General features: G+C 39.6%; 1 protein-coding gene across 2 annotated transcripts in view; it reads left to right on the top strand.

Annotated features, from left to right (window-relative positions):
- fam172a (family with sequence similarity 172 member A) overlaps nt 1–20,633 on the top strand; it is a 171,901-nt gene that overhangs the window by 13,821 nt on the left and 137,447 nt on the right. For both annotated transcript variants that reach the window (XM_046841224.1, XM_046841223.1), the window contains exons 5-6: nt 15,975–16,040; nt 18,729–18,920. In XM_046841224.1, coding sequence (XP_046697180.1) covers nt 15,975–16,040; nt 18,729–18,920 — 258 coding nt within the window. The remainder of the gene's footprint in view (nt 1–15,974; nt 16,041–18,728; nt 18,921–20,633) is intronic.

The raw sequence follows: 20,633 nt of genomic DNA, 5'->3' as shown, positions 1-20,633 counted from the left end.
CTACTCTCCGGATTTGGCTCTTGCGGATTTCGCCTTTTTCCCGAAGATGAAGATCCGGCTCAAAGGTCGTAGTTTTGACACCAGTGCGGAGATTCAGCACAACAGCGGAAGTTGTCTGACAAGCTCTGAAAACAAGACTTCCAGGACACATTCCAGAAGAGGCAGGAAAACTGGGAGCCATGTATTGTTGAGCAAGGATACTATTCTGAAGGTTATCGTATGTAAACGTAGATAAAGTAGATTCTTGAAAACAGTTCATCTCGAAACTTTGGATACCACCCCCTATTTTTATACAGCGATTTATCACAATTATAAAAGCTTATAGTAACGAATGTAAAATAAATGTTTGCTTTCTCATCATCTGTCATTAAGTAGTTCAGCTTTAAATAATCTGCATTATTTGCTACGAAACTTCTATTCTATTCACATTGGAATCTGCATTCATCCCCATCCCTGAACCAGGTCACTGTAACATATTCCATCTCACAAACACAGTCATATACGTATTTGTTGATGAGAGAGAGCACAACGTTTACATTCATCACATTATTTATTTATTTTTTTACGCACACGAACCGTCCGTCAATTTCCCGCACGACCCATATGCTCGCGTCAGAGGCGTAGGAGAGGGGAATAGGCCGGATTGAAAGTGTGTGAATGGTGTTGTGAGTGCGCCGCTGCACTCTCGCCCTCGTCCGTGGGAACAACAGAGCGGCGGGCCGAGCGCTCGCCGCTGTGCAGGAGTGGCGAGCGCTTTTGTGAGGATGCACACAGCAGCAGATGTCCAATTTGCACTTCAGCTCGGTCTGATTGAGGAGCCGAGCGGCAAGTACACACACACACACACACACACACACACTCACACTCACACTCACACATGCACACAGACAGGCATTAAAAAAAGGAAAGAGAGAGAGACACACACACACACACACACACACACACACACACACACACACACACACACACACACACACACAGCTGAACCCGGAGGTCAAGGTGCTGTGGTTTGATGAGGTCAGGTCTATGCTTTTTGTGATGCTGTGGAAAAGAGAGTGGTTCTGTAAATCATCAGCTGTGACGGTTGTTCCTTTCAGAGGAACTGAAATAATACTAATAATTAATGCTTATTGTCATTTTTTTGGGTAGGTGGTAGAAGTAGATTAATTTATTTTCATCTTTTTATACATATATATGTGCTGCAATCTTCTTCTTTTTGTCCCTCTGAAAAATATTACACAATGGCCAGGATTGACATTGTGTAAAATTGTACATTTAAAAAAAAAAAAGTTTTCTTTTTTTTTTTTTTAATAAATAATTTGAAAATAGACTTTTTTTTTTCTGAAAAATTCTAATGATTCGCTGCTAAAAACATTATGCAATGCAATAACAGCAAAATCTGTCCCTAATATGCCCTAAAAAAATCAGGCCCATAATTTATTCGGCTGTCAGTCACCATGTTGTTCACCACCAGCCCACCTCCCCACCCCACACCCCCCCAGCCTTTCCATCATCACTGATATGAAAAGCATAAATCAGCAGGCTCTGTTTCAGAACAGGCACAGAAAAAATAAATTACTTGCTGATTCAGCACTGCCTGCTTGCTTCACATTAACGCCGATAATATTCATTTTGTGTTTTTCTCACGTGCAAGAGACCACGTTTATAGGCGTATACAGTTATAGGCGAGTTCTACTCAACTGTTGTGGAAAGAGTAGGGTCCAAATTTTCTACCAGTGTGTCGCTCACTCAGGCGACTGTATACATCCCGGTATGGTGATAAATTATGTAACAGCAATTTACAAAATTGCTAAAACAGCAAGATTTTGATGGAATATCGTGGATATTGTGAAATTGTCTTTTCAATATTTATTGGATTTTTTTTTATACTAATAAAAACGCAGTCTGCAGTCTTCCAGGATAAAAAAAAAAAGTTTAGAAATATTTACTATTTTATTTGCTTATTATATTTTTAAAATTATTATTATAATTAAATGATTACATTTTTATTAATTAAATAAATATATTCAAATAACGTTTTACGTTTGTGAAAACATTTTATTATTATGATTATTGTTATAATTATAAATATGTATTATTATTATTATTATTATTATTATTATAATACATTGTTTAATAATTTTAAATATTTATAATTTATTATTATATTTAACTTTTGACCATTTTATTATATTATTATTATTATTATTATTATTATTATTATTATTGTTGTTGTTTTTATTACTATTATATATTTTTAATTAATATAATTTTTTTACAAAATGCAGATTTTGTTGAACATTATTATTATTATTATTATTATTATTATTATTATTATTATTATTATTATACATTTCTTAATAATAAAAAAGTACAGTTTTTGTGATTCTTTTTTTTTTTAATAAATCTAAACTTTTTTTATAATTGCCCCTGATTTTTTGTGTACAATATTAAAATGGATATAATTAACATATGAATATAATTAAAAATAGATCAAATATTATTCATACATAATTACAGCAGATATACTGAAAATTACCCCAAAAAGTCCCCATTTTTTTCAAGCTCTTCGAATTAGTTTTTGTATCTTAAAGAAAATAGTTTTACGCTTGTTTTCAGGCCAGCACTTTTTTCCACCACTAGCAGGTGTGAGCTGGACTCGTCAGTCAGTCCGTGTCAGGTGTGAGATTAAATGGAGCTGGTGTAGGACGCATGGCTGGCGATGTGTAGCAGCAGCAGGAATCTCTAATGCAATCTTCACGGCCACCCAGAGGCTCCTCAGCGGAGAGCGTCGAAACAAAGCGCCTGTGTCGTGCTCGCTCAGCCGAATCTGTCTCTCTGTTACATCATGTCGGCACGATCGTTAGGGGGCATGCGGAGATAACCCACACACACACACACACACACACACACACACACCCTGCACTACAGAGTGAGCGATCATTGGCAGGATTTGCATTGTTGAATGCTGACAAGTGTGAGCATTTTGCCTCAGAGGTGTGTGTGTGTGTGTGTGTGTGTGTGTGTGTGTGTGTGTATGTGTATGTGGTTGTGAATAATTTTATATTGGATTTAAGCATACAGAGCTGAACTCTGGATGTATATATAACTCGTGTGTGTTGTGTTAGTTTCTTTGTATGTTTATACAGTTCCATCTTGCAAGTGTGTGTGTTGTGTCACACATTGGAAGGACGTTTTTGTATGTATATAGAATTATTTGTATATATGTGTGTGTGTGTGTGTGTGTGAGTGTGATTGTAAATAATTTTATAATGGGTTGTAAGTTTAGAGGAACATTGGATGTATATAGAACTCTGTTTTCTGTGTGTGTGTGTGTGTGTGTGTGTGTGTGTGTGTGTGGTTTCTTTAGTATGTACAGTATATAGAGTTGTGTGTATATGTGTGCGTGGTGTGTTTGTGTTATAAATTGGTATTTCTTCGTATGTTTAGAGTTCTTTGTATGGAAAAGAGTGTGTGTCTGTGTCTCTGTGTGTGTATTGTGTTAGTTTCTTTGTATGTACAGTATATAAAGTGTGTGTATGTTTGTGTGTTATTTTGTATGTTTATAGAGTTCTTTGTATAAATGTGTGTGTGTGTGTGTGTGTGTGTGTGTGTGTGTGTGTGTGTGTTGTGTTAGTTTCTTTGTATGTACAGTATATACAGTTTTGTTTATGAGTGTGTGTTGTGTGTGTTTGCGTTGTGAGAGAGAGAGAGAGAGAGAGAGAGAGAGAGAGAGAGAGAGAGAGAGAAAAGGGTGGTGTAAAAGCCTGTTCTCTGTGATAGGTGACACGGTGTGGGCTCAGCTCCAGATGGGAGAGTATTAAGCTGTTAATAAATGGGGATTTTTCACTCCTCTCTCTGCATCTGTGGCATGACAGACACACACACACACACACACACACACACACACACACACACACACTATTCTAATGAAGCTGGCCGGTCCAGATGGCTGCCTTATCGTGGTCCTCTCCCCTTTTTTTCCTCCTTACTCTGTGATGTGTCTCTATACACTGTTGAATGTAATAGAGAGGAGAGAATTGACTTAAAGGCATTATTACTGTATTGTAATGGCTTGTTTTAAGGCATATAAACGTCTTCGTAACTTCTCGTCTAATTTAAATGGCGTCTGTTCGCTCGCTACGTGTGGTGCGTCTCCAGAAGTCGTCAGTTCGTCTTTCCTGACGAGTTTTAAGCTCGTGTATAATCCAGTAAAGAAGAAAAAGGAGGAAAATTGGATGGAAAAACTGGCAGATGGCTCCAGGAGCAGAGGGCACACCTTGGCAATCTTGGCAATGAGAACACATCCCACTTGCAATACTTAGAGATATGTAAATGTCCATCATTTTGGTAAGACTTCAAAAAGGATTGTGCACCCTTACAGCTAAATCATCTTGTTTTTTTCCCCCTCTCTGAAGGACTACAGTATATTCTGTAATCATTTCCCTTAATTATAAAGGGCTGTTTATTAAGACGGCTCTCTGCCCCCTCTTCAGTGTCCTCTGAACAGCTTTTTTGAGGCTCTCAGGCGTAATCTTCGCTCCTCGTTCGCCTTGACGTCTCTGTTTAAGTCTGCCAGATGTCACGGTCTGCTCTGGTCTCCAAGGAGGTCAGATTCGACTGTCTGCTTGACTTCTTTATGTACTGTATCGTTTGTACGGTTTTATACGTAATTCTAAAAATAATATACAAAAACCTTGAATCCAGTGAGTTCACTCTGGATTTCATTTCCTCTTATGCTTCTCAAGTAACCATAAGGATCTTGCCATAGTGTTCTTTAATTTGAATTCCATAGGAGATGATGGATTTTAATCCATTCGAATATAAAATAATTTTATTCTGTTAGAGGGCTTTTTGATTATTTCAGAGTAAGTAGTGAGTGTAACTTATAACATTATGAGAGATGAAGTGAAGAACACTGATTTATCTCTTCATCATGGCACCTGTTTGTGGGTGGGATTTATTGGGCAGCAAGTGACCGTTTTGTCAAAGTTGACTTGTTAGAAGCAGGAAAAATGGGCGAGCGTAAGGATTTAAGCAAATTGTGACGACTGGGTCAGAGCATCTCCAAAACTGCAGCTCTTGTGGGATGTTTCCGGTCTGCAGTGGTCAGTATCTACTGAAAGTGCTCCAAGGAAGGAACGGTGGTGAACCGGGACAGGGTCACGGGTGGCCGAGGATCATTGATGCACGTGGGAAACGTAGGCTGGACCGTGTGGGCTGATCCAACAGAAGAGCTTCTTTAGCTCAAACTGCTGAAGAAGTTAAAGCTGTTAATGCTCAAGGTTTAGAACTGTTTTAGCAGCAAAACACAATATTTGAGGCTAACACAATATTATGCAGGTGGTCATAATGTTATACCTGATCAGTGTATATTTAAATGGCAGCATGAATAAGCCTGTCACTGTATCTATAGATACATATACTACATGGACAAAAGTTTGTGGACACCTGAGCATTCGAATGTGCTTTTTGAACATCCCATTCCACATTTAGTCCCCATTTCCAGTTAACCTCCACTCTGGTGAGAAGATATTCCACTAGATTTTGAGAGTGCTTGTGGAGATTTTGTGCTCATTCAGCTACAAGGGTGTTCATAAAGTCAGGTACTGATTTGCCTGAGTTGCATTCAGCATTCCATTTTATTCCGAAAGGTGTTCAGAGCTCTGTAGCAGGAGATCTTCCACTCCAACCAATGTAAAGCACATCTTCATTGAGCTGGAACAGGTCATGCTGGAACAGGTTTGGGTCTCTAAGTGAAGGAAAAATGTAATGCTCCCACATCTAAAGGCATTCTATACAATTGTGCGTTAAAAGTTTGGGAAAGATCCACATGGCTGGAAAATTCAGGCGTTCCGATACTTTTGTCCATATAAGTGTGTTTCACTTTTATATGCTGTATCAAAGCACCAAGGAGGGAAAACCTGCTGCCTTATTTGTTACATCATTGACGGTGTACATTACATTATTATTTTTGTCCTGTTTTCTCTACCATGCTAGAGGAAAACGTTATCAAAAGCTAATGAACGTGCTTGCTTTTTTTAGACGGGCGCGTACTAATCTCTGACACACTTTTTTCCTTTCTCGCTTTTAAATGTAATAATCGTTATTTACATCGTGCGCTGCAATCAAAAGGCTTCTTTCACATGCGTGCAAGTCTTTACGAATGAGCAGCGTTAGGCAGCATTAGCAGGGTTATGAACGCATAGGGGAAAAAAACAGATTGTTATCATGCAGGTTTTTTCCCCATAAAGATAAGTTTCTTCACAGTAATTAAGGTCGATATTAGCTTTCACACGGCTCGTCCTGTGGTGCTTTACCTACCTGATGTTCACTTAAAATGCTGAAAAGTAGCAGCAACTGCAAGTAAACGCGAGTCGTTACTGTACTTATGTAGCTCTTTCACGTATCTACTTTACTGAAGTATGTCAATTTGGGGAGACACATCTTTTGGTCTACTTCACTTTGTCAGGCTGGTCGTATTTAAGAGATTTCTTGATTGCGAACAGGCAGTAATCAGGCCTGGGTGTGGCCAGTGGAATTGAACTCAGGTGTGATGAACCACAGTTTTAACAAGGGGGCGAACACTTTTTCACACAGGGGCATGTAGTTTAGAATGTTTAAAAAAAGCAGGGTCTGCTTATTGAAAATTCAACATTGTATCTCATTTCTTTTCAAAAGAACAAAGCGAAAGAAACGCTTCAACAAAAATTTTGTTTATTTTAATGAAGGAACTAAAATGTGGGCTGCAGAGATCGGATCTGGAGCATGGGGTAAAAAAATGAAACGCTTTTAATGCCAAGAAAAATCACATGACCTCTACTTTATAGCTTTCACACTGTTTTGTGTCAAGATAGAAATTTCTTGCTTTTGGAAATTTAGCTCTTTAGCACAATTAGACAGAATTCCGAACGGCTTTTTAGTCAATAAACATAGGAAACCGCGATCGAACGTGTCCGTAAGACCCCGCTGAAACGTGTGGATTTTTTCCGAGACCTGGTTCATGAGGCATTTCCAGTAATGAGATGCAGGAACCGTATGTTTTGATAGGTAAGTAAATGTGTGGGAAATAATAACACTGCGGACTGTGTGGTTGTGGGAAAATAATCCACCCCCGTGTGTGTGTGGGGGGCTGGGGTTTGGTTAACGCTGAAGACCGTTACCAAAGCAGGTTTATTTTCGTAGAACCACATGGACTAAAGTGGATTATGCTATAATTCTATAATGATTATAATGATTAGGTTGGTGAATGACACCCCGCCCCCCCCCAACACACACACACACACACACACACACACACACACACACACACATTACAGTGTGAAATGATGTGGAATGTCTGAGAGAAAAGTTAGTCCCTGTTTTTATACTCTGTCTCTATCTCATTCTGTGCCTGTCAAACCTTATGTCTTTCTTTCTTTCTTTCTTTCTTTCTTTCTTTCTTTCTTTCTTTCTTTCTTTCTTTCTTTCTCTCTCTTTCTCTCTCTTTCTCGCTCTCTCTCTCACTTAATCTCTGTTTGTCTGTATCTTTCTCTTTCACGTGTGCTTCTCTCTCTTGTTTCTGTCTGTCTGTCTCTTTTCTCTCTCTCTCTTTTCTGTCTGTCTTTGTGTCTCTCTCTCTTTCCCACACTATGTCTGTGTGTCTGTCTCTTGTCTATTTTTCTCTGTGTGTTTATTTTTGTCTGATTGTCAATCTTTGTCGCTCTTGCACCCTCTTTCTCTCTATCACACACATACTCTCTCTCTCTCTCTCTCTCTCTCTCTCTCTCTCTCTCTCTCTCTCTCTCTCTCTCTCTCTCTCTCTCTATAACACACACACATACTCTCTCTCTCTCTCTCTCTCTCTCTCTCTCACACACACACACACACACACACTTTCTCTCTCTCTCTCTCTCCTCACTCTCTCTCTTCCTATCACACACACATACAGACTCTCTCTCCAACTTTGTTTTTCTCCTTTTCTGTCTGTTTTTGTGTCTGTCCATCTCTATCAGTCTCTCTGTCTGTGTCTATCTATCTCTCGCTCTCTTTCCCACACTCTGTCTGTGTCTTTCTGTCTCTTGTCTATTTTTCTCTGTTTTTTTTTTTGTCTGATTGTCAATCTTTCTCTCTCTCTCTCTCTTTTTCTTAAAAAACACAGTTTGTCATTTTACTCAGAAGTCATAAAGCGTAAACTCTCTCCTCAACATTTTTCCATGCTGGGAATCTCTACACAACCGTGTGGCTGTTGAAAGCACAGACTGTCCAGTAAATAAACATTCGGATGTTAAGTGAATTCTGTAATGCAGTACAGAGCGGATCGAACTGTCGATTTTGCGTTTTGATCCGTTCACATGGATTACCTTTACACTGCTCTTATAGACGTTCACTTCTAGATTGTATGACTTTTGCCATTTTCCCACCTTATTTCCAGCTCACTACTTTTGGATCTCTGTGTGTGTGTGTGTGTGTGTGTGTGTGTGTGTGTGTGTGTGTGTGCACGCAGTGTGCTGAAGCGGTGAGGCAGCACGCACACTCAGCAGCATCATTCATGCTCCTTTTACTTTTATGTTAAAAGGGAACTTCGATTCAGCAGAAGAAGAAGGAAAACAAAATGGCAGCTGTCTTTCTTGATTTATTGCGCCGTATCACTTGTTCGTACCCCACGGAGCAAAGGAGAGGGGGAAAGAGAAGAAAGGACTCAGAGAGAGAGAAAAAGAGAGAGAGATGTGGGGGGCAGGGTATGATTTAAAAGCATATTATCCCTGTTATGCCTTCAGCACTAACACCTGAGGTGGTCATTAGGCAGCCATTACGTGACGTGTGTGCGTGCGTGCGAGCGCACGTGTGTGTGTGTGTGTGTGTGTGTGTGTGTGTGTGTGCACACTTATGTACTGTAGGTTTGGCAGGAGAGCAAACCTCCAGCAGATCCTGGCACAGTGAGACATCTGATAGAAGTTTGTTCAAGCTTAGAAAAACACGAGAGAAACTAAGTGAACTCCCTTTGTTTTAATTTTTCTACCTTCACTTAATCCCCATGATTGACTCGTCTCATTCCTTCTCGTCTACACTTTTTCCTCCCTCCGTTTCCATTGGCATCGTCCTTACATTCTTAAACTCTCTGTTTTCAACGTCCGGTTTGCTCTCTCTCTCTCTCTCTCTCTCTCTCTCTCTCTCTCTCTCTCTCTCTCTCTCATGTCTGGTCTGAGATCAGTGCGTCGGTCAGCACCCAAAACAAACATTGCTCATTATTGATTATCCTTCGCTCCTGAGCGCCGAGTGTTATCAAAAGTCGGGGTTAATGCGCCGCTGCCCCGATAAGCAACCGTGCTCATTTTTCACAGCCCTTTCAGGAACTCTCTCTCGCTGAGGGTCACATAAATCCTAACGTCATCTCTCCAAACCCCCCTCCTTCTCTTCCATCCGGATCACACACGTCTTATCACCCGAGGCCTCGGGTCAGAGGACGAGGGGATTCGAGAGCGTTACAGAGACCTGCTTTGTTTTCATTATTATTATTTTTTTTATTATTCATCTCTTAGTTTTTTTTCTCCTGGCTCGTTTTTTTCCGTTCCATTTGTCTTGAGCCTGTGATCTTCCACCTGTTTGTTTCAGGAGGATTTCCGCATATGGGAAATGAGTGCTCTTCATTAAGCTCCACAGTTTTCTCTGTGTGTGTGTGTGTGTGTGTGTGTGTGTGTGTGTGTGTGTGTGTGTGTGTGTGTGTGTGTGTTTGCGTCTTATCGTTCAGCCGCTGACTCAAGGAGCTCCAGGTTCAAGGCTGCCGTGGCGTCTCCTGTCTATCCGCCACTCCGTCCCTCCCTCCTTCCCTCCATCCTCATCTCAGCTGTGGAGCGGTGCGTGATCTGGCAGTGGACAGTGCGTGTCAGGGATTAATGCCGACCCCACGTTCTCAGACGCTCCGTCTCCGAGACGCTCTCCCGCAGATCCCTCCTTTAAGACTTCCTTCCTTCCTGAATCTCTAGAGCATGGCCCCTCTTACTTTCTCATGCACGATCCGAGCGCCGGATACGCTCAGGTCGGTTTTGGCGTGCCTTTGAGGATCGTACGTGAGAAACGCTGACTTTCGGGTTGATCCTGCTGACTTTCGGTGGAAGAAAATATATAACCAAAAGTTATAAACGCTTGCGATCAATCAACCAAGATGTTTCACGCATGACATTTTTGTTGCTTTAGATTTGCTCTGCAGCTATGATATTAGTGTCGCTAATGAGTAGAGGAAACGTCTCGCTCGAAATCCCGTTTGTAAATAAATGCCTCGAACCACATCCAGTTCTTAAGCGGCGTGCATTTCGCAAACTTGCCGAGGTGGGCGAGAGACTGCATGACCTCGTGTGGGGTAAAAAATGAGCAGAACTTCTAACACTATAATGCTATTATGGTGTGTGTGTATATATACGCAAATACATTTTAACGCACATTTAAAGTTTATTAACATGCAATATCGTATATCTCAAATATAAGAAAAATTATTTGTATAAAATTATTTTTAAAGCACCAAACATTTGTTGCGCCGAGTCTTAAATCAAGCACAAAAAATCCGTCATGATGCGCACATCCGGCAATTAAAACCGTCCGTGTGGAAACATAGCAAAAGTTCCGTTTGGTGTCTTAATGATTTACGTTATTTAAAACTATTTTTATACATTTACACGGATATTTTGTCTTCATGCTCTATGTTGCTATATATCTATATAGATGCTATATATATATATATATATATATATATATATATATATATATATATATATATATATATATATATATATATATATATATTTATTTATATATATATATATATATATATATATATATATATATATATATATATATATATATATATATATTTATTTATATATATATATATATATATATATATATATATATATATATATATATATATATAGTCTAGATAGATAGATAGATAGATAGATAGATAGATAGATAGATAGATAGATAGATTACCCATTTTTTTGTCCATATTAACAGTTTTGAACTTTTTCAATATTTCTCAAATCAACTCTATAATTCTATTGTATAGTTTTTAATCATTCTATTTGTTCATTCCATATTACCATTACACTGTGTAAAAAGGGATAATGTTGTGGACTGTCAACATTCTTTTTTCAGAGTAATGACGTAAGTACCGTTTCAGAGATATAAAGTGTTACCCCAGGTTTCCGAGGCTGCCATCCATCCGTCTCCATCTGGCCTGCGATCACCATCCGCGTCACGTAAAGCGAGGGAGGTGTGAAGCACTTAGCATTCTTACCTGCGGGGCTTTCATTATCAAACTAATAAGACAATATTAATTACGCGACTCTGCAGCGCTCTAATTACGCTGACAGGCGGCCGCGATTGTGTCAAACTTGAGAGAATGTGCTCCGCTGCGTCTCGGAGAGGGCAGGAAAGGCGGTCACTATGCGCTATGTAGAATAATAACAATGGGAATTCTTCATCCGTCACTCACCGCGTGCACCTGTGGGAATCCCCATCTTAATGTTCTGATATTTTGGTGAACATGCGTACTGCAGGGGCTGAGAGGCTGACCATGTTTCTTGTTTAATATTCTTTTTCCGATTTAGTTTCACTCATTTGTTCTTTGTGGATCTCTGGAGTTGCTTTTATATCTATTACATTCCTCGATAAAGCTTCCAGGACACAGTTGAATGTTCGCGGTTTCTTCTCAGAAGGAACAGCAGAATCGGGCAGTTATGGGGCGGTCCTGCCGTAATTTGATTTGAGCGGGAATGCAGTAATAATGATAGGCAGTTTATTTTATTTTTATTATTATTATTATTTTTCAAGCACAGTCTAGCCCGGAGCGATCACCGTCATTAGAATCACTTTTTCTTCCGCGGTTTGCAAACACGCCGGGTTAAAGTTCACCCAGATGAACTCGAAAAACTCGAAAATTAACCGCTACCGGAAGCTTTTTTCTTTCGCTTGCGTGCGAGCGGCGAAATGAATTAGAGGTCTAGAGGTTAGATAATAGGCCCGAGGACCCTGTTGATATTTAATGTTCCAGATGCTTATCTATAGCTTTACGTCTGTCCAATAAGCAGCCGGATCCCTGACCCCAGATCTGAGTCTGTGCCTCAGACATTACACACAGCCGCCAGCCGAAGAGACGTTTACGTATATACACGCGCACCCACCCGTATGCGAATGATATTATTCCTATACATCAGGGCGAAAACATGGCACGTAGACACTCCGCCGCACATCGTCATGACCCAGTCTCAGGTATATTTAGAGAACTGTCCACTTTCTCCTTCCCTCCTATAATCACAGTGAGCCACCTGAGACGCCGAAGCAATAACAGCGCACAAATGAAATTTCCTGCGAGGCTTATTGATATCATTAAACACAAGCATATTGCACTTCACAATCATTTTAGTCTTCATCAGAGAGCTTGACATTTAGTGAATTAGGTGCCGTCGAGCCGCCTATATCTTTACACTGTTTCACCCGCAGCCCCCTTTTCCGCGGATTTGGCGGATAGATCTGTCATCTCATTTGGGCCGGCTGACCGCTGATGGCTGCTAATATCTCATTGCATTAGCTCGTTTGGCCCTTAATGTGCTTTTGGTGTTTGTAATCAAATAAGCAATAGCTTATGTCCTTTGGCTTTAAATGAGTATGTTACACTGAGTGTATTATGATTGCTTCATAACTTTCTTGTCTCTCCTCCTCCTCTCCCCCTTCCTTTCCCCTTCCTCCCACCTTCGCATCAGAAGAAGAAGAGTCGTTCGAGCAGAATCACTGCAAACCTAATGACGTGTCCTTTCGGGAAAGTTCCCTTCTAACTCAAAAGCTTGCGCCTCACTTTTAACTATAGTCTTAAACAGATGAATTATTCCAGCAGTCTGGTGACACTTGTAAGCTACAAGCCCCGCGCTTCATCTCCCGTGGTCATGTAGTGACGGATTAGCGAAGCAAGCTAACTCTACTAGCTATATACCTTTACCAAAGGCACCAGCGATCTTCTGCTTCTTTGCAAACTTTTTTTTAGTTGTTTAATGTACCTGTTGAGAGTACCTGAAAATCAACCAGAGTTTTCGAGTGTCTGATTTGAACAGCGTTAAAATATTGTACTCCTATTGAACGCAGGCTCAATGATGCACTAGTCCTCAACACCAAGGACACGTTAGTGAAAAGCCAGCTGATACGCGAGGTTTTATTTCCTAAAATACAAATCAACTTGTACACTCCGAACTTTGCGTTAACCATCAACACAAACAACCTCTTCAACATGCCAGAATTTAACAAAGATTAAACAAGGCAAAGTAGTAAAGCAATCTTTCAAAAAGGGATTTACACATTACAATTACAGTATCATGTCACAAAGTTGAACAACTATAAGAATTCAATCGACAAATGAAATCATGTTTGATGAAGTAAAACCAAATATATAAAACCATAATATTTTACTTCAACTTTAACAAAAGCTGGTTCTCAAAGTTTTTAGATAGAAAATGGTGCCAGCAATGATTACAAATTTGCTCGCAGGTAACAGATAAAGGTAGGGGGAGCGTTGCACCTTAATGATATCCTCAACAGAGGTGCAAACTGTAATTGGTAACAGGCCTCATAGATTCAAATATATTGGAGTAAAAAGCACATACAAGGTGGTATCAAAAAGTTTCAAGACTAATGGTGTAACTGGTGCTATTGTTTTATAGTGCTGACCACGTCAGCAAATATCATCAAGATAGAACAACTTGTGAACGTGAAATTCTGCGTGAATCTGAGAAAATCTCCCACAGAGACCTTTTAAAACGACATATTTTTTTACATACTGCAATGCCGCAACAAGTTGTTTCGGGATTTTCTTCCTGGAACACAAAAAAAAAAAAATGAACGCAACGGCCATTAATCTGCTGTCGGTGAACACGTCAAACCAGCGATTGAAGATTTTAGCCTCGGATTATAGGAATCTTTTAGGATATTGTGACTAAAATCGCACAGTGTGCACCTGGTTTAGTCTTATCTCAAACCAGTTACGAGGTGGTATTAAAATTTCGAGACTTATGGTGCAACTGGTGCTATTTTGACCACACGCTTAACCACGTCTGCGATTTCATCATAGACAGCAAGTGAGAAGAAAGAGCGAACATGAAATTCTGCGTGAAACTGGGCAAATCTGCTACAGATACGTTAGACACGACATACGTTTGCCGTACGAGTCGTTCGAGGTGTTTTGAGTGGCGCTTCAAGAGAGATCCAGAGATCAGGAAGACCTTCAACGAGCTCAACCCTTGAAAACGCAGAAACCATTCAGCAACTCGTGCATGATGATCATCGGAGTTCAATCCACATGATCTCACTCCCGCACCCAACTTACTCGCTGGATTTGGCTCCTGCTGACTTCGCCTTCTTCCCGAAGATGAAGATCCGGCTCAAAGGTCGCCGCTTTGACACCAGTGCGGAGATCCAGCACGACAGGGGAAGGTGCTTCAAAAGAAGACTTACAGGACATATTCCGGAAGTGGCAGGAAAACTGGCAGCGCTGTATTGCTGTGCAAGGGGAATATTTTTGTAAATGTAGAAACTTTTTGATACCACCTCATATACTGGATTATGAATGCAGTTAAGTAGAGAGTAAAAGTTGCTTATATCTTTGATACTCATTACAACTAGAAAGTTGACGAGAAATTATTAAAGTAAAGCAATGAAATACAGTTAATCAAATACTTTACACCACTGCTGAAATTTGGATTAAATTACAGGTCACAGAGATTTTGAAAATTAAAAATATGAACATATGTTTAATGATAAAGTTTGGTTTGAGGAGTTTTATTTAAGCCAGGAGGTTAGATGCGTTACGTGCCAAATGCTGTCACTGTGGGTTTCATTTATGTAATTTTATTTCTTGTGTTTGTATGAGTGTAGGATTGAGTATGTATCGCCTAAACGCAACCCTAGATAAACAAATATAATACTATTCTAATGAATCATTTTATAATGTAAGACCTCCGATGTAATCCGGACGTTTATCCCGGTCAGAAGTTCGGAGACCTCCCACGAACAACGCGAGGCAGTCGGTCCACCCAGGCAGCTGACCATCCCAGTTTTCCCATCCTGACTCCAGCTTCCCCTGTGTCCGTGTGGGCGGCAAACCCTTTACAAACATCATAAGCTCGGCATGAACGATAATATCCCGCTCCTTTTTCTTCCCTGCCCCTTAAAGTCATCCCAGCGACCTCAGCGAGCCAAATTCGTCTTTACACGAGCGGCTCCTTCCTGTCGCCTCGCAGATCCATCGAATAAATGGTTGTTTTTCCAGCTGCTGCGTATCAGGGTTGCAGGGGACAAGAACAAGAAAGAAAACCACCAAAAGTTGTTGATGTCATTGAAGCATGAAACTTTCGGCCCTGGGTTGAATTTGCACCAAGTACCAGTTCCCAAGTCATGTAGCTGCAGGGATAAACATACCTTACATCGACTCTCGGCTTGCAGTCGAGATTTTTTATGGCTCCGGGGCTGATAGGCTCGGTACACTCTGCTCAAAATCCAGACACAAAAATCCAGACACTCCTAATTATCTTCATCGATGCTTGTTGAAGGAGGGTGGGGTTTTTCTCATATCCAAATATGTGTTTTTGCTCTGCACATAGAACATAAGCACAGAAGTACTTTGCTTACAGTGCATGTAAATTCAAAAGCGTTGTAGCTGTACGTGTACACAGATGTGGTTTGTGTGTTGCATCAGTAGCCAGCAATACTGTGCATGTCCTAACCCATTTGACAAAATGATCCATGTGTTTACAGAATAAAATACACTGTTTTAATGAACCAAACTATCTCACGTCTCATTTACGCATACCACAGCCGTATATATTTGACTTAGCTCAAAGTTTGTTATGCCTAATACCGATGGCAAGCGCGGGTCACTTTTGTGTATATATATATATTTTTTTTATTGCGCTTCAAATACCAATAAAGACGTCTCTCTCTCTTTTCTCCTGCAGATCATCACGCATTATGTTTATGAGCTCCTGGAGAAGGATTGCAAGCTGAGGAAAGAGATGCTTCCGGTAAGTGCGGCCGAAAGAACAGAGAGGCTTTTACGCCGCCGGAATGTTATGGGAATGAAGAATCCGGATGCAAAAACTGTAGCCTGAATTCTCTGGATTTTCTCTCTTATCATTCCCTGATTATTCATTTAATCTGTGTATATATATATTTTACCACCTATATGTCCAAACTTTTACCACAAAGTTGGAGGCAAACATTGTCTATGAATGCAGTAGCATTACATTTTCCCTTCAGTTGAACTTGGAGACCCTGTTCCAACCTGACAATGGCCCTGTGCACAAAGCCAGCTTCATGCAGATATGCTTTACATGGGTTCAAGTGGAAAACCTTGAATGGCCTGCTAGAAAGCTCAGACTTTATAGGATGAATTTACAATGCTGACTCCACCCCAGGCCTCCTCATCTCATCCTACATCAGTACCTGTCTTTACTAACACCCTTGGAGCTGATTGAACACAAATCTACTGAAGCACACTCCAAAATCTAGTGGAACATATTCCCAGAAGAGTGGAGGTTTTTATAACCGCAAATAAGGATTAAAGGTGAAATGGGATGTTCAAAAAAGTGCATACATATGAATATATATATATATATATATATATATATATATATATATATATATATATATATATATATATATATATATATATATATAAACACACATACACACACACACACACACACACACACACACACACACACACACAGGCTATAATATTTGTAAATGTGCTTGCACTTACTTCATTCTGATTCCATTAAATAGCAAATGTATTAGTCATGAATGTGCAAAAACTGTCAGATATTTCTCATTATTTCTCACATTCTAAAGACAAAAAAGCATTTAACATTGCTGCTCTTATGTAGTTCATAAACAGAGCATGATTCACGTCTTGTTAAAAGGACAGTATATTACTGTACGTAAATCTCACAAGCGAAAGTGGAAGTTTTTACAAGCTGTAAACCGGCGTGTTGCATTTATCTCCGAGACGCACCCCGTGTTCTCGCCTGCAGTCCGATTTGATAGGTTCAGTCATGTGTGACAAATCCGCAGGTTCTTCGCCGTTTCGTCGATAGCCATTTAAAGAAAAGGCATAAAAAAAGTGAAGTATAAAAGAGGCAGGGATAGACGCTGACATTACAATTACAGCATAATAGGTTAAAACGAATGACCTGGCACGCACACCCGTATCGACCCCTGAGATATCTGGACAGATCCGCAGTGACGCCGAATGTAATAGAAATCCATGGAAGTTTAATAAAGTCATCACAGACAGACAGACAGACAGACCGCAGTAGTCGTTTGTCTCTCTGCATAGTGCCATTCATAATGAATGATTCCAGGCGATGAGTCACTGCACTGGTAGTGGATCTGGCGCACATTTTTCAATGAAAGGAGAATAAATATAGTTGCTGAAATAACAGCAAGGAATCTGTGTTTTCACAAGCAGTCAGTATCGAAAACACTGATTTAGAATGGAGCTCGAGATTATACTGACTTTCCAAAACGGCATCAAAAAGTCAGAAACGCAAACCAGAGTGTTCCGAACGAATTTGACTTCTTGCATAATAATGAATGATCACAGCACCGGACTAAAGCCTCTACTTCCTGTTTGTGGTTGCGTTGTACATGCGTCACAGACAAAATTAAAGTGCTATCTCGTCTACTTTATGATAAGGACAATGAATACACACTCGCTTCCTCCCTGGAAAGTCTTATCCTTGCTCATTTTCTTTCAATCTGGATTTTTGCACTTAACTGCCACTGTTTAGAGGAGTCTGGACTGGTCTATTAGACTAGTAAATAAATATCATACTGCTCAAATTTTCTATTGAAAGAAAAAAAATTAAATTCACATTTGAATGTTAGAGATATTATTGAGCACTAGTCACCTAATGCAAGTCGGTTAACCAAACAAATGTAAAAAAAAAAAAAACCAGTTAAACATTTATATATATATATATATATATATATATATATATATATATATATATATATATATATATATATATATATATATATATAATGAATTTTCTTACTGTATTTTATTGAAACTTAATTGTTTTAAATATTTATTTATTCCTTTTATTGTATACATTAATTTTGATTATTGAACTGAACACCCATTCCAGAGGATCATCCTTTTTTTGGCAAAATGAAATAAAAATAATATAAGTAAGTTTAAATGTTTAAAAATGTTGAATAAACATATATATTGCAAACATATAAAAATATTAGAACATATAGAAATAAATGTAGATCCGTCTGTCTGTCTGTCTGTCTGTCTGTCTGTCTGTCTGTCTGTCTGTCTGTCCGTCCGTCCGTCTGTCTGTCTGTCTGTCTATCTATCTATCTATCTATCTATCTATCTATCTATCTATCTATCTATATGGACAAAAGCTTGTCATCTCTCTATCCATCTATCAGTTTGTCATCCATCTATCAGTTTTTCATCTATCCATCCATCCATCCATCCATCCATCCATCCATCCATCTATCCAGCCACAGTAATGCAATTAATGAAATGAATTTGAAAGCTGTAAATCCTAATATGTTGTAGGATATATTTATTATATATATTTCGCCTAATGTATCGTTTAAATTGTCATTTTAGATTCCAGTGCAGTATAATGTGTCTTTCACAGTTTGCAGTTATGTCTCCTTATTAACACAGCATCTGGACTTCACAGGTGGACGCGACAGAGAGCGAACCAAAGAGCTTCATCTACATGAGCGAGGACGCTCTGACCAATCAGGACAAGCTGCTGGTGCTAATCCATGGCAGCGGTGTGGTGCGAGCAGGTCAGTGGGCACGTCGCCTCATCATCAACGACAACCTGGACAGCGGCACGCAGATCCCTTTCATCAAAAAGGCCATGGAGGTAAAGGAGTACGACTCCTCGTATTAACACTTCGAATCAAATTCTCGCAGCATTGTTGTTCCACAGTCATCGTGCCACGAGTGAGATGCTGTGAAACGCTGAACGGATTGCGCTCGTGATTTAACTACACTGCGAGTTAACACTTCTGGCCGAATTCCTTTTAAAAAATTGCTACCAATTAGCTTGAGTGTTCTGTCTAGAGATTAATAGCCATTTAAGCGAAGATTTGAAATCTCCTGAGCTGCAGCTTTCTGTTTTAATTGAGGACTGAAACGTCTCATGAGGTGTAACGACATCCTACAGTCGGAGGAGGTACAGTGTCGTTTTGTACAGTGTTCTTACTGTAGATTCACCAAAACATAGCGTGTTCTGTATAGTAACTGCTTCATGTTCTTGCTGGTGTCGCTCGTGTTCAAGTTGCCCCCGGGTTTGTAAAACCGTCCTCACAGGTCGATTTTGACGTGACAATGAAGGGCTCGAAGGCGTGTCCAATTTTTTTTTTTTTACTAAAATCGACTTTAACACAATAACATTATATGTTCAATCATGTTATTGTGTCCTGATAGTTTAGATGGTATTTGTTCATGTGATAATAAAACAGCAACAGATTCTCCTGCTCAAGTTTATTCTAATATTTAATAATGAATATTTCAAAAATATCGCACTTAACATTTAACACCTTTTAAAAAAATCTTTAGGTTCACTATATGGAGAAAGGATTGTGGACACCTGACCAACGGTTAACGATTATTATCCGATTAATCGAACAATCGATGGAATAATCGAGCATTCTACCGATAATTCCATCGATTATTCGATTGATCGGGTAAGAAGTAAATTAAGTAAGACAGTAAGACGCGTCTAATAAAACGAACAAGCGGTTTGTCTCCTTTTTTTTTTTTATAAAATGTATAAACATTTTTTTAAAACAAATTGCATATCTGCGAAAACTAAACCCATTTAGTGCATTAGCTATAGAAGCTGGCATGGTGTTAAGAAAACACCAACAAAAACAACCAAACTGAAAATAAAAAACCAAATTCCAACCACATCAAGCGGTCACTCCTGGGCCCCTGAGCAAGACCCTTGACCCTATAAATGCTCAGTTGTATGAATGAGATAAATGAGATAAATGTCACTCAGGACAAGGGTGTAATGTAAATGCTTTGCGCACAGTTGTCTCTGATATAAAGGGAAAATTCAATGGTGTCGCATCCAAAGACGTCCTAAAAAACTGTGCGCCTGTATGTGTGTGTGTGTGTGTGTGTGTGTGTGTGTGTGTGTGTGTGTGTGTGTGTATATATATATATATATATATATATATATATAAAATGTGTATATGTAGCAGTCTATGTTTTATTTTGCATTCTCTCTCTCTCTCTCTCTCTCTCTCTCTCTCTCTCTCTCTCTCTCTCTCTCTCTCTCTCTCTCTCCACTGCTCCCATACACTAGGCATTGATTTACACAACAGAAACAAGCCGTTTGTAGTTATGTGTGTACTGTAAACTGTAATTTAGATTTTCATTTCTTTTCTCTGTCGGAGAGCGTCTCCCCCAGCTGTACGCCAGGCTAGTCGTTTGTCACGTCGCCCACTGCTACCTGTATAATTTCATCGGCCTCTGCGTTCAAATTGACTTAGGGGAGATCTCCCTCTCTCTTCCATCTAAATGTCATAAAACACACACGCATCTGTGTCTGCCGGCAAAGTCCCTC

This window comes from Silurus meridionalis, chromosome 27 (genome assembly GCF_014805685.1).
Source record: "Silurus meridionalis isolate SWU-2019-XX chromosome 27, ASM1480568v1, whole genome shotgun sequence".
Lineage (NCBI taxonomy): Eukaryota > Metazoa > Chordata > Actinopteri > Siluriformes > Siluridae > Silurus > Silurus meridionalis.
This window is presented reverse-complemented; position numbering and strand designations above follow the sequence as displayed.